Source organism: Haliotis rufescens, unplaced genomic scaffold (assembly GCF_023055435.1).
Source record: "Haliotis rufescens isolate VD_foot unplaced genomic scaffold, xgHalRufe1.0.p SCAF_8, whole genome shotgun sequence".
Taxonomy (NCBI): Eukaryota; Metazoa; Mollusca; class Gastropoda; order Lepetellida; family Haliotidae; genus Haliotis; species Haliotis rufescens.
This window is the reverse complement of record NW_025964372.1, coordinates 29,502,347-29,519,785: the sequence shown is the minus strand read 5'-3', so window position 1 is coordinate 29,519,785 and position 17,439 is coordinate 29,502,347. Positions and strand designations below refer to the sequence as shown.

Here is a 17,439-nt window from a genome sequence, read left to right as displayed (position 1 = left end):
TTAATCTTTAACGAAATGTTTCGCGCTCTCGTCAACATCTTCTTTACTTCCACCCCCTTCTTCTACTTCAGCCACCACGTCTCCAACTACTTCGGCAAGTACGTCTCCAACTACATCAGCAACAACGTCTGCTACAACTCAAGGACCACCAATAAGTAAGAAACTCTTCTGGCCCATCATGTGATTGTCTGGTTTGTTTACAGAACTCCGTAGGCAGGAGTACTCCTACGCGGTGTCAGTCAACAAACACTTGCTTTTTTATGCAGATTGTGCGAGTGGCGGGTGCTGCCGGTAGGGCAGGACATGCTTACTCTTTTCGTTGACAGTTGGTGTCACTGATTTCAGTGAATCATTCATATAACGTCACCGCTATTTTGTCTTTTACACCCAATGGAATCTGTTAGCAGATAATCGAGATAGATTAATCTCTGGCGTTGATGTTTTATATTTACATTAGTGATGCACCCGTGAAGATCCGGGTTAGAATAGGTCTTCAGCAACCCGTGCTTGCCGTAAAAGGCGACTATGCTTGTCGTAAGAGGCGACTAACGGGATCGAGTGGTCAGACTCAGTGACTTGGTTGATGCATGTCATCATATTCCAATTGCCTGCGTCGAGACTCGATTATTTACAGAGCGCCGTCATATAGCTAGAATATTGCTGAGTGCGGCGTTAAACAACAAACAAACAAACAAAACAGTTAACAGTGCAGAACCCCTTGTAACAACAGGCATTAAACCACCAACAATTAAATGAGAGTTTGTTAAACAACTTTTTCTACACTTCATGACAATATCTCAAATTATGGGAAGGAGTTTGTATGGACAGACACAATTAATAACTTTCATGCCATTCAAGACGAATTGTTGCGTGCGGATTTATAACTATTTTACAGCAAACGGACTGTATTACTAACATAGATTTTCTTTGACGGACATAGAAAGGACACTCTAATAGATAATGAAAAGAGTTTCCCACCCCTGTATTCCCGCTCTGTTATGTGTAACAAAACTCACTCGTCTTTCAGCACAGCGACCGGGTGTATTCATGGAGGGTGTAATGGGGTAGTGTATACAAGACCGTGAAGTCATATGTAAACTTAATGTGTCTAAATCTCTTCCCAGAATCCCAGACGTGCGCCTCGAGCTGTGTGGGGAGGGCTACCGGGTACTACCCTGACTGTACGGACCCCTGCAAGGTGTTCCGCATCTGTCACGCTGGGCAGGAGTTTCTGACCAACTGTGACCCCTTGTTCTACAACTTTGTTGACGGGGAGTGTGACCTGCTCCCCACACCTGGATGCAGGTATAGTACACTACGGTTATAACGAACTCAAAGGGAGCACTAACTTTAGTTCGTTATAACCGTAGTTCGTTATAAGCATATATACAGCAAATGTACCGGACCAAAAAGCAGTTCGTTATAAGCGTGTTCGTTATAAACGTATATTGTTTTCACCAATTATACTTTGATTCGGATAAAACGAATATTAACTTCAGGCATAACAGGATGTGAGTGAGCGAAGGAGCAAGTGGCCATTCAGGAGATATACACTCCGTGTTCTCACCATAGAGGGGGCGGTCGGGTAGCCTAGTGGTTGCCACGCCGAAGACCCAGGTTCGATTCCCGACATGGGTACAATGTGTGAAGCCCATTTCTGGTGTCCCCCGTCGTGATATTGCTGGAATATTGCTAAAAGCGGCGTAAAACCATACTCACTCACTCACTCACTCACTATAGAGCAATGTTACAGCACCTGTAGATGTAACCTCCTAAATTGAATTTGTGGAACCCAGGCGAGCGAGTCTGCACGTTTGCTGTTTCATTCTTTCTCGGCTGTGGTTTCAAAGGGTAGTTTGGACAATGAATATGCATAAATTTCGCTAAATGTCCTGTGCATGACGATACACGTAATCAGAAAGGGAATTCCCTCAACAGTAATTTTGGGATTCTCCGACATTCCGTAATATTGACAGTAGCGGGTGACCTCGCCTTGGTTCATTTCCCGACAACTTCAATCCTTAAGTAATAGAAGTAGTCCGCTTCAGTGGACATGGCTTAATTTTTTACATGCATTGGGAAATGAATGCAATAACACGTGACCAATTCCGCTAATAAGAATGCAGGAATTACAATGAACATAACGAAAATTTATGCATTTATTATCATTTCCTATTCCAGGGATGTAACAACGTCAATGACAACAAGCGAGACAACATCGGTGACCACTTCCATCACTACGAGTCGTAAGTCTCTCGTAAACAACACGACTGTCTGTGCTTTGTTGTCCATGTTAAGGATTGTAACACCAAGGTCCGATCATTGTAGATTCTGCTATTATCTGCTACATGTCAAATAACATTGAGTTTAAATCTAAAAAAACCATGTCTAAAATGAAACTATATTTCAGCAACAACCTCTCCTACTACATCGGGAACTACGTCAGTAACCACATCGCCTACCACGTCGGCAACCACATCGGCAACAACGTCTCCCACAACCTCGCCCACCACTTCACCTACCACATCAGCCACAACTTCGCAAACAATTTCGGTGACTACTTCAGCGACCACGCCTGCAACTACATCGCCAACCACGTCGCCTACCATGTCAGCAACAACTAGTGGTCAGTAAAAGCTTCCAACACTTCTGTAAAGTCAACACTTGTTTAAAGGTTAACGTGTGGCAAGACCAGAACATTGTCCTTTATGTCAATAAGCACCTCTTCAACTCTATTTCAGCAACAACCTCTCCTACTACATCGGCCACTACATCAGTAACCACATCGCCTACCACGTCGGCAACCACATCGGCAACAACGTCTCCCACAACCTCGCCCACCACTTCACCTACCACATCAGCCACAACTTCGCCAACAATCTCGGTGACTACTTCAGCGACCACGTCTGCAACTACATCGCCAACCACGTCGCCTACCACGTCAGCAACAACTAGTGGTCAGTGAAAGCTTCCAACACTTCTGTAAAGTCAACACTTGTTTAAAGGTTAACGTGTGGCAAGACCAGAACATTGTCCTTTATGTCAATAAGCACCTCTGCAACTATATTTCAGCAACAACCTCTCCTACTACATCAGCCACTACATCAGTAACCACATCGCCTACCACGTCGGCAACCACATCGGCAACAACGTCTCCCACAACCTCGCCCACCACTTCACCTACCACATCAGCCCCAACTTCGCCATTAACCTCGGTGACTACTTCAGCGACCACGTCTGCAACTACATCGCCAACCACGTCGCCAACCACGTCAGCAACAACTAGTGGTCAGTAAAAGCTCCAACACTTCTGTAAAGTCAACACGTGTTTAAAGGTTAACGTGTGGCAAGACCAGAACAAATTTCCTTTATGTCAATAAGCACCTCTTCAACTATATTTCAGCAACAACTTCTCCTACTACATCAGCCACTACATCAGTAACCACATCGCCTACCACGTCGGCAACCACATCGGCAACCACATCGGCAACAACTTCGCCAACAACCTCGGTGACTACTTCAGCGACCACGTCTGCAACTACATCGCCAACCACGTCGCCTACCACGTCAGCAACAACTAGTGGTCAGTCAAAGCTTCCAACACTTCTGTAAAGTCAACACTTGTTTAAAGGTTAACGTGTGGCAAGACTAGAACAAATTTCCTTTATGTCAATAAGCACCTCTGCAACTATATTTCAGCAACAACTTCTCATCTTACATCAGCCACTACATCAGTAACCACATCGCCTACCACGTCGGCAACCACATCGGCAACAACGTCTCCCACAACCTCGCCCACCACTTCACCTACCACATCAGCCACAACTTCGCCAACAACCTCGGTGACTACTTCAGCGACCACGTCTGCAACTACATCGCCAACCACGTCGTCTACCACGTCAGCAACAACTAGTGGTTAGTGAAAGCTTCCAACACTTCTGTAAAGTCAACACTTGTTTAAAGGTTAACGTGTGGCAAGACCAGAACATTGTCCTTTATGTCAATAAGCACCTCTACAACTATATTTCAGCAACAACTTCTCCTACTACATCAGCCACTACATCAGTAACCACATCGCCTACCACGTCGGCAACCACATCGGCAACAACGTCTCCCACAACCTCGCCCACCACTTCACCTACCACATCAGCCACAACTAGTGGTCAGTGAAAGCTTCCAACACTTCTGTAAAGTCAACACTTGTTTAAAGGTTAAGGTGTGGCAAGACCAGAACATTGTCCTTTATGTCAATAAGCACCTCTGCAACTATATTTCAGCAACAACTTCTCCTACTACATCAGCCACTACATCAGTAACCACATCGCCTACCACGTCGGCAACCACATCGGCAACAACGTCTCCCACAACCTCGCCCACCACTTCACCTACCACATCAGCCACAACTTCGCCAACAACCTCGGTGACTACTTCAGCGACCACGTCTGCAACTACATCGCCAACCACGTCGCCTACCATGTCAGCAACAACAAGTGGTCAGTAAAAGCTTCCAACAATTCTGTAAAGTCAACACGTTGTTTAAAGGTTAACGTGTGGCAAGACCAGAACATTGTCCTTTATGTCAATAAGCACCTCTGCAACTATATTTCAGCAACAACTTCTCCTACTACATCAGCCACTACATCAGTAACCACATCGCCTACCACGTCGGCAACCACATCGGCAACAACGTCTCCCACAACCTCGCCCCCAACTTCACCTACCACATCAGCCACAACTTCGCCAACAACCTCGGTGACTACTTCAGCGACCACGTCTGCAACTACATCGCCAACCACGTCGCCTACCACGTCAGCAACAACTAGTGGTCAGTAAAAGCTTCCAACACTTCTGTAAAGTCAACACTTGTTTAAAGGTTAACATGTGGCAAGACCAGAACATTGTCCTTTATGTCAATAAGCACCTCTGCAACTATATTTCAGCAACAACTTCTCCTACTACATCAGCCACTACATCAGTAACCACATCGCCTACCACGTCGGCAACCACATCGGCAACAACGTCTCCCACAACCTCGCCCACCACTTCACCTACCACATCAGCCACAACTTCGCCAACAACCTCGGTGACTACTTCAGCGACCACGTCTGCAACTACGTCGCCAACCACGTCGCCTACCACGTCAGCAACAACTAGTGGTCAGTGAAAGCTTCCAACACTTCTGTAAAGTCAACACTTGTTTAAAGGTTAACGTGTGGCAAGACCAAAACATTGTCCTTTATGTCAATAAGCACCTCTGCAACTATATTTCAGCAACAACTTCTCCTACTACATCAGCCACTACATCAGTAACCACATCGCCTACCACTTCGGCAACCACATCGGCAACAACGTCTCCCACAACCTCGCCCACCACTTCACCTACCACATCAGCCACAACTTCGCCAACAACCTCGGTGACTACTTCAGCGACCACGTCTGCAACTCCATCGCCAACCACGTCGCCTACCACGTCAGCAACAACTAGTGGTCAGTGAAAGCTTCCAACACTTCTGTAAAGTCAACACTTGTTTAAAGGTTAACGTGTGGCAAGACCAGAACATTGTCCTCTTGTGTCAATAAGCACCTCTGCAACTATATTTCAGCAACAACTTCTCCTACTACATCAGCCACTACGTCAGTAACCACATCGCCTACCACGTCGGCAACCACATCGGCAACAACGTCTCCCACAACCTCGCCCACCACTTCACCTACCACATCAGCCACAACTTCGCCAACAACCTCGGTGACTACTTCAGCGACCACGTCTGCAACTACGTCGCCAACCACGTCGCCTACCACGTCAGCAACAACTAGTGGTCAGTGAAAGCTTCCAACACTTCTGTAAAGTCAACACTTGTTTAAAGGTTAAGGTGTGGCAAGACCAGAACATTGTCCTTTATGTCAATAAGCACCTCTGCAACTATATTTCAGCAACAACTTCTCCTACTACATCAGCCACTACATCAGTAACCACATCGCCTACCACGTCGGCAACCACATCGGCAACAATGTCTCCCACAACCTCGCCCACCACTTCACCTACCACATCAGCCACAACTTCGCCAACAACCTCGGTGACTACTTCAGCGACCACGTCTGCAACTACATCGCCAACCACGTCGCCTACCATGTCAGCAACAACTAGTGGTCAGTAAAAGCTTCCAACACTTCTGTAAAGTCAACACTTGTTTAAAGGTTAACATGTGGCAAGACCAGAACATTGTCCTTTATGTCAATAAGCACCTCTGCAACTATATTTCAGCAACAACTTCTCCTACTACATCAGCCACTACATCAGTAACCACATCGCCTACCACGTCGGCAACCACATCGGCAACAACGTCTCCCACAACCTCGCCCACCACTTCACCTACCACATCAGCCACAACTTCGCCAACAACCTCGGTGACTACTTCAGCGACCACGTCTGCAACTACATCGCCAACCACGTCGCCTACCACGTCAGCAACAACTAGTGGTCAGTAAAAGCTTCAAACACTTATGTAAAGTCAACACTTGTTTAAAGGTTAACGTGTGGCAAGACCAGAACATTGTCCTTTATGTCAATAAGCACCTCTGCAACTATATTTCAGCAACAACTTCTCCTACTACATCAGCCACTACATCAGTAACCACATCGCCTACCACGTCGGCAACCACATCGGCAACAACGTCTCCCACAACCTCGCCCACCACTTCACCTACCACATCAGCCACAACTTCGCCAACAACATCGGTGACTACTTCAGCGACCACGTCTGCAACTCCATCGCCAACCACGTCGCCTACCACGTCAGCAACAACAAGTGGTCAGTGAAAGCTTCCAACACTTCTGTAAAGTGAACACTTGTTTAAAGGTTAACGTGTGGCAAGACCAGAACATTGTCCTTTATGTCAATAAGCACCTCTGCAACTATATTTCAGCAACAACTTCTCCTACTACATCAGCCACTACATCAGTAACCACATCACCTACCACGTCGGCAACCACATCGGCAACAACGTCTCCCACAACTTCGCCAACAACCTCGGTGACTTCTTCAGCGACCACGTCTGCAACTACATCGCCAACCACGTCGCCTACCACGTCGGCAACAACTAGTGGTCAGTAAAAGCTTCCAACACTTCTGTAAAGTCAACACTTGTTTAAAGGTTAACGTGTGGCAAGACTAGAACATTGTCCTTTATGTCAATAAGCACCTCTGCAACTATATTTCAGCAACAACTTCTCCTACTACATCAGCCACTACATCAGTAACCACATCGCCTACCACGTCGGCAACCACATCGGCAACAACGTCTCCCACAACCTCGCCCACCACTTCACCTACCACATCAGCCACAACTTCGCCAACAACCTCGGTGACTACTTCAGCGACCACGTCTGCAACTACATCGCCAACCACGTCGCCTACCACGTCAGCAACAACTAGTGGTCAGTGAAAGCTTCCAACACTTCTGTAAAGTCAACACTTGTTTAAAGGTTAACGTGTGGCAAGACCAGAACATTGTCCTTCATGTCAATAAGCACCTCTGCAACTATATTTCAGCAACAACTTCTCCTACTACATCAGCCACTACGTCAGTAACCACATCGCCTACCACGTCGGCAACCATATCGGCAACAACGTCTCCCACAACCTCGCCCACCACTTCACCTACCACATCAGCCACAACTTCGCCAACAACCTCGGTGACTACTTCAGCGACCACGTCTGCAACTACGTCGCCAACCACGTCGCCTACCACGTCAGCAACAACTAGTGGTCAGTGAAAGCTTCCAACACTTCTGTAAAGTCAACACTTGTTTAAAGGTTAACGTGTGGCAAGACCAGAACATTGTCCTTTATGTCAATAAGCACCTCTGCAACTATATTTCAGCAACAACTTCTCCTACTACATCAGCCACTACATCAGTAACCACATCGCCTACCACGTCGGCAACCACATCGGCAACAACGTCTCCCACAACCTCGCCCACCACTTCACCTACCACATCAGCCACAACTTCGCTAACAACCTCGGTGACTACTTCAGCGACCACGTCTGCAACTACATCGCCAACCACGTCGCCTACCATGTCAGCAACAACTAGTGGTCAGTAAAAGCTTCCAACACTTCTGTAAAGTCAACACTTGTTTAAAGGTTAACGTGTGGCAAGACCAGAACATTGTCCTTTATGTCAATAAGCACCTCTGCAACTATATTTCAGCAACAACTTCTCCTACTACATCAGCCACTACATCAGTAACCACATCGCCTACCACGTCGGCAACCACATCGGCAACAACGTCTCCCACAACCTCGCCCACCACTTCACCTACCACATCAGCCACAACTTCGCCAACAACCTCGGTGACTACTTCAGCGACCACGTCTGCAACTACATCGCCAACCACTTCGCCTACCACGTCAGCAACAACTAGTGGTCAGTGAAAGCTTCCAACACTTATGTAAAGTGAACACTTGTTTAAAGGTTAACGTGTGGCAAGACCAGAACATTGTCCTTTATGTCAATAAGCACCTCTGCAACTATATTTCAGCAACAACTTCTCCTACTACATCAGCCACTACATCAGTAACCACATCGCCTACCACGTCGGCAACCACATCGGCAACAACGTCTCCCACAACCTCGCCCCCAACTTCACCTACCACATCAGCCACAACTTCGCCAACAACCTCGGTGACTACTTCAGCGACCACGTCTGCAACTACATCGCCAACCACGTCGCCTACCACGTCAGCAACAACTAGTGGTCAGTAAAAGCTTCCAACAATTCTGTCAAGTCAACACTTGTTTAAAGGTTAACGTGTGGCAAGACCAGAACATTGTCCTTTATGTCAATAAGCACCTCTGCAACTATATTTCAGCAACAACTTCTCCTACTACATCAGCCACTACATCAGTAACCACATCGCCTACCACGTCGGCAACCACATCGGCAACAACGTCTCCCACAACCTCGCCCACCACTTCACCTACCACATCAGCCACAACTTCGCCAACAACCTCGGTGACTACTTCAGCGACCACGTCTGCAACTACATCGCCAACCACGTCGCCTACCACGTCAGCAACAACTAGTGGTCAGTGAAAGCTTCCAACACTTCTGTAAAGTCAACACTTGTTTAAAGGTTAACGTGTGGCAAGACCAGAACATTGTCCTTTATGTCAATAAGCACATCTGCAACTATATTTCAGCAACAACTTCTCCTACTACATCAGCCACTACATCAGTAACCACATCGCCTACCACGTCGGCAACCACATCGGCAACAACGTCTCCCACAACCTCGCCCACCACTTCACCTACCACATCAGCCACAACTTCGCCAACAACCTCGGTGACTACTTCAGCGACCACGTCTGCAACTACATCGCCAACCACGTCGCCTACCACGTCAGCAACAACAAGTGGTCAGTGAAAGCTTCCAACACTTCTGTAAAGTCAACACTTGTTTAAAGGTTAACGTGTGGCAAGACCAGAACATTGTCCTTTATGTCATTAAGCACCTCTGCAACTATATTTCAGCAACAACTTCTCCTACTACATCAGCCACTACGTCAGTAGCCACATCGCCTACCACGTCGGCAACCACATCGGCAACAACGTCTCCCACAACCTCGCCCACCACTTCACCTACCACATCAGCCACAACTTCGCTAACAACCTCGGTGACTACTTCAGCGACCACGTCTGCAACTACATCGCCAACCACGTCGCCTACCACGTCAGCAACAACTAGTGGTCAGTAAAAGCTTCCAACACTTCTGTAAAGTCAACACTTGTTTAAAGGTTAACGTGTGGCAAGACCAGAACATTGTCCTTTATGTCAATAAGCACCTCTGCAACTATATTTCAGCAACAACTTCTCCTACTACATCAGCCACTACATCAGTAACCACATCGCCTACCACGTCGGCAACCACATCGGCAACAATGTCTCCCACAACCTCGCCCACCACTTCACCTACCACATCAGCCACAACTTCGCCAACAACCTCGGTGACTACTTCAGCGACCACGTCTGCAACTACGTCGCCAACCACGTCGCCTACCACGTCAGCAACAACTAGTGGTCAGTGAAAGCTTCCAACACTTCTGTAAAGTCAACACTTGTTTAAAGGTTAAGGTGTGGCAAGACCAGAACATTGTCCTTTATGTCAATAAGCACATCTGCAACTATATTTCAGCAACAACTTCTCCTACTACATCAGCCACTACATCAGTAACCACATCGCCTACCACGTCGGCAACCACATCGGCAACAACGTCTCCCACAACCTCGCCCACCACTTCACCTACCACATCAGCCACAACTTCGCCAACAACCTCGGTGACTACTTCAGCGACCACGTCTGCAACTACATCGCCAACCACGTCGCCTACCACGTCAGCAACAACTAGTGGTCAGTGAAAGCTTCCAACACTTCTGTAAAGTGAACACTTGTTTAAAGGTTAAGGTGTGGCAAGACCAGAACATTGTCCTTTATGTCAATAAGCACCTATGCAACTATATTTCAGCAACAACTTCTCCTACTACATCAGCCACTACATCAGTAACCACATCGCCTACCACGTCGGCAACCACATCGGCAACAACGTCTCCCACAACCTCGCCCACCACTTCACCTACCACATCAGCCACAACTTCGCCAACAACCTCGGTGACTACTTCAGCGACCACGTCTGCAACTACATCGCCAACCACGTCGCCTACCACGTCAGCAACAACTAGTGGTCAGTGAAAGCTTCCAACACTTCTGTAAAGTCAACACTTGTTTAAAGGTTAACGTGTGGCAAGACTAGAACATTGTCCTTTATGTCAATAAGCACCTCTGCAACTATATTTCAGCAACAACTTCTCCTACTACATCAGCCACTACATCAGTAACCACATCGCCTACCACGTCGGCAACCACATCGGCAACAACGTCTCCCACAACCTCGCCCACCACTTCACCTACCACATCAGCCACAACTTCGCCAACAACCTCGGTGACTACTTCAGCGACCACGTCTGCAACTACATCGCCAACCACGTCGCCTACCACGTCAGCAACAACTAGTGGTCAGTAAAAGCTTCCAACACTTCTGTAAAGTCAACACTTGTTTAAAGGTTAACGTGTGGCAAGACCAGAACATTGTCCTTTATGTCAATAAGCACCTCTGCAACTATATTTCAGCAACAACTTCTCCTACTACATCAGCCACTAAATCAGTAACCACATCGCCTACCACGTCGGCAACCACATCGGCAACAATGTCTCCCACAACCTCGCCCACCATTTCACCTACCACATCAGCCACAACATCGCCAACAACCTCGGTGACTACTTCAGCGACCACGTCTGCAACTACATCGCCAACCACTTCGCCTACCACGTCAGCAACAACTAGTGGTCAGTGAAAGCTTCCAGCACTTCTGTAAAGTCAACACTTGTTTAAAGGTTAACGTGTGGCAAGACCAGAACATTGTCCTTTATGTCAATAAGCACCTCTGCAACTATATTTCAGCAACAACTTCTCCTACTACATCAGCCACTACATCAGTAACCACATCGCCTACCACGTCGGCAACCACATCGGCAACAACGTCTCCCACAACCTCGCCCACCACTTCACCTACCACATCAGCCACAACTTCGCCAACAACCTCGGTGACTACTTCAGCGACCACGTCTGCAACTACGTCGCCAACCACTTCGCCTACCACGTCAGCAACAACTAGTGGTCAGTGAAAGCTTCCAACACTTCTGTAAAGTCAACACTTGTTTAAAGGTTAAGGTGTGGCAAGACCAGAACATTGTCCTTTATGTCAATAAGCACCTCTGCAACTATATTTCAGCAACAACTTCTCCTACTACATCAGCCACTACATCAGTAACCACATCGCCTACCACGTCGGCAACCACATCGGCAACAACGTCTCCCACAACCTCGCCCCCAACTTCACCTACCACATCAGCCACAACTTCGCCAACAACCTCGGTGACTACTTCAGCGACCACGTCTGCAGCTACATCGCCAACCACGTCGCCTACCACGTCAGCAACAACTAGTGGTCAGTGAAAGCTTCCAACACTTCTGTAAAGTCAACACTTGTTTAAAGGTTAACGTGTGGCAAGACCAGAACATTGTCCTTTATGTCAATAAGCACCTCTGCAACTATATTTCAGCAACAACTTCTCCTACTACATCAGCCACTAAATCAGTAACCACATCGCCTACCACGTCGGCAACCACATCGGCAACAACGTCTCCCACAACCTCGCCCACCATTTCACCTACCACATCAGCCACAACATCGCCAACAACCTCGGTGACTACTTCAGCGACCACGTCTGCAACTACATCGCCAACCACGTCGCCTACCACGTCAGCAACAACTAGTGGTCAGTGAAAGCTTCCAGCACTTCTGTAAAGTCAACACTTGTTTAAAGGTTAACGTGTGGCAAGACCAGAACATTGTCCTTTATGTCAATAAGCACCTCTGCAACTATATTTCAGCAACAACTTCTCCTACTACATCAGCCACTACGTCAGTAACCACATCGCCTACCACGTCGGCAACCACATCGGCAACAACGTCTCCCACAACCTCGCCCACCACTTCACCTACCACATCAGCCACAACTTCGCCAACAACCTCGGTGACTACTTCAGCGACCACGTCTGCAAGTACGTCGCCAACCACGTCGCCTACCACGTCAGCAACAACTAGTGGTCAGTGAAAGCTTCCAACAATTCTGTAAAGTCAACACTTGTTTAAAGGTTAACGTGTGGCAAGACCAGAACATTGTCCTTTATGTCAATAAGCACCTCTGCAACTATATTTCAGCAACAACTTCTCCTACTACATCAGCCACTACATCAGTAACCACATCGGCTACCACGTCGGCAACCACATCGGCAACAACGTCTCCCACAACCTCGCCCACCACTTCACCTACCACATCAGCCACAACTTCGCTAACAACCTCGGTGACTACTTCAGCGACCACGTCTGCAACTACATCGCCAACCACGTCGCCTACCACGTCAGCAACAACTAGTGGTCAGTAAAAGCTTCCAACACTTCTGTAAAGTCAACACTTGTTTAAAGGTTAACGTGTGGCAAGACCAGAACATTGTCCTTTATGTCAATAAGCACCTCTGCAACTATATTTCAGCAACAACTTCTCCTACTACATCAGCCACTACGTCAGTAACCACATCGCCTACCACGTCGGCAACCACATCGGCAACAACGTCTCCCACAACCTCGCCCACCACTTCACCTACCACATCAGCCACAACTTCGCCAACAACCTCGGTGACTACTTCAGCGACCACGTCTGCAAGTACGTCGCCAACCACGTCGCCTACCACGTCAGCAACAACTAGTGGTCAGTGAAAGCTTCCAACACTTCTGTAAAGTCAACACTTGTTTAAAGGTTAACGTGTGGCAAGACCAGAACATTGTCCTTTATGTCAATAAGCACATCTGCAACTATATTTCAGCAACAACTTCTCCTACTACATCAGCCACTACATCAGTAACCACATCGCCTACCACGTCGGCAACCACATCGGCAACAACGTCTCCCACAACCTCGCCCACCACTTCACCTACCACATCAGCCACAACTTCGCCAACAACCTCGGTGACTACTTCAGCGACCACGTCTGCAACTACATCGCCAACCACTTCGCCTACCACGTCAGCAACAACTAGTGGTCAGTGAAAGCTTCCAACACTTCTGTAAAGTCAACACTTGTTTAAAGGTTAAGGTGTGGCAAGACCAGAACATTGTCCTTTATGTCAATAAGCACCTCTGCAACTATATTTCAGCAACAACTTCTCCTACTACATCAGCCACTACATCAGTAACCACATCGCCTACCACGTCGGCAACCACATCGGCAACAACGTCTCCCACAACCTCGCCCACCACTTCACCTACCACATCAGCCACAACTTCGCCAACAACCTCGGTGACTACTTCAGCGACCACGTCTGCAACTACATCGCCAACCACGTCGCCTACCATGTCAGCAACAACAAGTGGTCAGTAAAAGCTTCCAACAATTCTGTCAAGTCAACACTTGTTTAAAGGTTAACGTGTGGCAAGACAAGAACATTGTCCTTTATGTCAATAAGCACCTCTGCAACTATATTTCAGCAACAACTTCTCCTACTACATCAGCCACTACATCAGTAACCACATCGCCTACCACGTCGGCAACCACATCGGCAACAACGTCTCCCACAACCTCGCCCCCAACTTCACCTACCACATCAGCCACAACTTCGCCAACAACCTCGGTGACTACTTCAGCGACCACGTCTGCAACTACATCGCCAACCACGTCGCCTACCACGTCAGCAACAACTAGTGGTCAGTGAAAGCTTCCAACACTTCTGTAAAGTCAACACTTGTTTAAAGGTTAACGTGTGGCAAGACTAGAACATTGTCCTTTATGTCAATAAGCACCTCTGCAACTATATTTCAGCAACAACTTCTCCTACTACATCAGCCACTACATCAGTAACCACATCGCCTACCACGTCGGCAACCACATCGGCAACAACGTCTCCCACAACCTCGCCCACCACTTCACCTACCACATCAGCCACAACTTCGCCAACAACCTCGGTGACTACTTCAGCGACCACGTCTGCAACTACATCGCCAACCACGTCGCCTACCACGTCAGCAACAACTAGTGGTCAGTAAAAGCTTCCAACACTTCTGTAAAGTCAACACTTGTTTAAAGGTTAACGTGTGGCAAGACCAGAACATTGTCCTTTATGTCAATAAGCACCTCTGCAACTATATTTCAGCAACAACTTCTCCTACTACATCAGCCACTAAATCAGTAACCACATCGCCTACCACGTCTTCAACCACATCGGCAACAACGTCTCCCACAACCTCGCCCACCATTTCACCTACCACATCAGCCACAACATCGCCAACAACCTCGGTGACTACTTCAGCGACCACGTCTGCAACTACATCGCCAACCACGTCGCCTACCACGTCAGCAACAACTAGTGGTCAGTGAAAGCTTCCAGCACTTCTGTAAAGTCAACACTTGTTTAAAGGTTAACGTGTGGCAAGACCAGAACATTGTCCTTTATGTCAATAAGCACCTCTGCAACTATATTTCAGCAACAACTTCTCCTACTACATCAGCCACTACATCAGTAACCACATCGCCTACCACGTCGGCAACCACATCGGCAACAACGTCTCCCACAACCTCGCCCACCACTTCACCTACCACATCAGCCACAACTTCGCCAACAACCTCGGTGACTACTTCAGCGACCACGTCTGCAACTACATCGCCAACCACTTCGCCTACCACGTCAGCAACAACTAGTGGTCAGTGAAAGCTTCCAACACTTCTGTAAAGTCAACACTTGTTTAAAGGTTAACGTGTGGCAAGACCAGAACATTGTCCTTTATGTCAATAAGCACCTCTGCAACTATATTTCAGCAACAACTTCTCCTACTACATCAGCCACTACGTCAGTAACCACATCGCCTACCACGTCGGCAACCACATCGGCAACAACGTCTCCCACAACCTCGCCCACCACTTCACCTACCACATCAGCCACAACTTCGCCAACAACCTCGGTGACTACTTCAGCGACCACGTCTGCAAGTACGTCGCCAACCACGTCGCCTACCACGTCAGCAACAACTAGTGGTCAGTGAAAGCTTCCAACACTTCTGTAAAGTCAACACTTGTTTAAAGGTTAACGTGTGGCAAGACCAGAACATTGTCCTTTATGTCAATAAGCACCTCTGCAACTATATTTCAGCAACAACTTCTCCTACTACATCAGCCACTACATCAGTAACCACATCGCCTACCACGTCGGCAACCACATCGGCAACAACGTCTCCCACAACCTCGCCCCCAACTTCACCTACCACATCAGCCACAACTTCGCCAACAACCTCGGTGACTACTTCAGCGACCACGTCTGCAACTACATCGCCAACCACGTCGCCTACCACGTCAGCAACAACTAGTGGTCAGTGAAAGCTTCCAACACTTCTGTAAAGTCAACACTTGTTTAAAGGTTAACGTGTGGCAAGACTAGAACATTGTCCTTTATGTCAATAAGCACCTCTGCAACTATATTTCAGCAACAACTTCTCCTACTACATCAGCCACTACATCAGTAACCACATCGCCTACCACGTCGGCAACCACATCGGCAACAACGTCTCCCACAACCTCGCCCACCACTTCACCTACCACATCAGCCACAACTTCGCCAACAACCTCGGTGACTACTTCAGCCACAACTTCGCCAACAACCTCGGTGACTACTTCAGCGACCACGTCTGCAACTACATCGCCAACCACGTCGCCTACCACGTCAGCAACAACTAGTGGTCAGTAAAAGCTTACAACACTTCTGTAAAGTCAACACTTGTTTAAAGGTTAACGTGTGGCAAGACCAGAACATTGTCCTTTATGTCAATAAGCACCTCTGCAACTATATTTCAGCAACAACTTCTCCTACTACATCAGCCACTAAATCAGTAACCACATCGCCTACCAAGTCGGCAACCACATCGGCAACAACGTCTCCCACAACCTCGCCCACCATTTCACCTACCACATCAGCCACAACATCGGCAACAACCTCGGCGACTACTTCAGCGACCACGTCTGCAACTACATCGCCAACCACGTCGCCTACCACGTCAGCAACAACTAGTGGTCAGTGAAAGCTTCCAGCACTTCTGTAAAGTCAACACTTGTTTAAAGGTTAACGTGTGGCAAGACCAGAACATTGTCCTTTATGTCAATAAGCACCTCTGCAACTATATTTCAGCAACAACTTCTCCTACTACATCAGCCACTACATCAGTAACCACATCGCCTACCACGTCGGCAACCACATCGGCAACAACGTCTCCCACAACCTCGCCCACCACTTCACCTACCACATCAGCCACAACTTCGCCAACAACCTCGGTGACTACTTCAGCGACCACGTCTGCAACTACGTCGCCAACCACTTCGCCTACCACGTCAGCAACAACTAGTGGTCAGTGAAAGCTTCCAACACTTCTGTAAAGTCAACACTTGTTTAAAGGTTAACGTGTGGCAAGACCAGAACATTGTCCTTTATGTCAATAAGCACCTCTGCAACTATATTTCAGCAACAACTTCTCCTACTACATCAGCCACTACGTCAGTAACCACATCGCCTACCACGTCGGCAACCACATCGGCAACAACGTCTCCCACAACCTCGCCCACCACTTCACCTACCACATCAGCCACAACTTCGCCAACAACCTCGGTGACTACTTCAGCGACCACGTCTGCAACTACGTCGCCAACCACGTCGCCTACCACGTCAGCAACAACTAGTGGTCAGTGAAAGCTTCCAACAATTCTGTAAAGTCAA

The 17,439-nt window shown here is 47.9% G+C and overlaps 3 protein-coding genes and 1 long non-coding RNA gene across 4 annotated transcripts; all 4 read left to right on the top strand.

Annotated features, from left to right (window-relative positions):
- The first annotated feature begins 15 nt into the window (after window positions 1-15).
- LOC125377002 (cell wall integrity and stress response component 4-like) lies at window positions 16-3,296 on the top strand. Its single transcript, XM_048389772.1, has 7 exons — window positions 16-155; window positions 267-325; window positions 1,125-1,305; window positions 2,182-2,246; window positions 2,567-2,626; window positions 2,742-2,957; window positions 3,073-3,296. Exons 1-7 carry the CDS (start codon window positions 16-18, stop codon window positions 3,294-3,296), a joined length of 945 nt encoding a protein of 314 aa, XP_048245729.1.
- A 194-nt stretch (window positions 3,297-3,490) lies between these two features.
- Window positions 3,491-5,817, top strand: LOC125377001 (streptococcal hemagglutinin-like). The gene is made up of 7 exons (XM_048389771.1): window positions 3,491-3,583; window positions 4,031-4,145; window positions 4,393-4,493; window positions 4,610-4,825; window positions 4,941-5,156; window positions 5,272-5,470; window positions 5,604-5,817. Exons 3-7 carry the CDS (start codon window positions 4,475-4,477, stop codon window positions 5,815-5,817), a joined length of 864 nt encoding a protein of 287 aa, XP_048245728.1. The 5' UTR covers window positions 3,491-3,583; window positions 4,031-4,145; window positions 4,393-4,474.
- Window positions 5,818-6,132: 315 nt separating this feature from the next.
- Window positions 6,133-6,758, top strand: LOC125376823. Its single transcript, XR_007219279.1, has 3 exons — window positions 6,133-6,150; window positions 6,266-6,481; window positions 6,597-6,758. It is a non-coding gene; the product is annotated as an uncharacterized LOC125376823 (long non-coding RNA).
- Window positions 6,759-6,894: 136 nt separating this feature from the next.
- Window positions 6,895-17,402, top strand: LOC125377000 (pneumococcal serine-rich repeat protein-like). The gene is made up of 26 exons (XM_048389770.1): window positions 6,895-6,904; window positions 6,952-7,107; window positions 7,223-7,438; window positions 7,885-8,100; window positions 8,216-8,431; window positions 8,547-8,762; window positions 8,878-9,093; window positions 9,209-9,424; window positions 9,871-10,086; window positions 10,202-10,417; window positions 10,533-10,748; window positions 10,864-11,079; window positions 11,526-11,741; window positions 11,857-12,072; window positions 12,188-12,403; window positions 12,850-13,065; window positions 13,512-13,727; window positions 13,843-14,058; window positions 14,174-14,389; window positions 14,505-14,720; window positions 15,167-15,382; window positions 15,498-15,713; window positions 15,829-16,044; window positions 16,160-16,411; window positions 16,858-17,056; window positions 17,189-17,402. Exons 1-26 carry the CDS (start codon window positions 6,895-6,897, stop codon window positions 17,400-17,402), a joined length of 5,367 nt encoding a protein of 1,788 aa, XP_048245727.1.
- The last annotated feature ends 37 nt before the right edge of the window (window positions 17,403-17,439 follow it).

Coding starts and splice junctions, on each gene's coding strand:
- LOC125377001 (XM_048389771.1), top strand. Junction 5,157..5,271: donor CACGTCAGCAACAACTAGTG/GTCAGTGAAAGC, acceptor ACTATATTTCAG/CAACAACTTCTCCTACTACA. Junction 5,471..5,603: donor CCAACCACGTCGCCTACCAC/GTCAGCAACAAC, acceptor ACTATATTTCAG/CAACAACTTCTCCTACTACA.
- LOC125377002 (XM_048389772.1), top strand. CDS start 16: ATGTTTCGCGCTCTCGTCAACATCTTCTTTACTTCCACCCCCTTCTTC. Junction 326..1,124: donor GCTTACTCTTTTCGTTGACA/GTTGGTGTCACT, acceptor ATCTCTTCCCAG/AATCCCAGACGTGCGCCTCG. Junction 2,247..2,566: donor CACTTCCATCACTACGAGTC/GTAAGTCTCTCG, acceptor TGACTACTTCAG/CGACCACGCCTGCAACTACA.
- LOC125377000 (XM_048389770.1), top strand. Junction 10,087..10,201: donor CACGTCAGCAACAACTAGTG/GTCAGTGAAAGC, acceptor ACTATATTTCAG/CAACAACTTCTCCTACTACA. Junction 14,721..15,166: donor CACGTCAGCAACAACTAGTG/GTCAGTAAAAGC, acceptor ACTATATTTCAG/CAACAACTTCTCCTACTACA.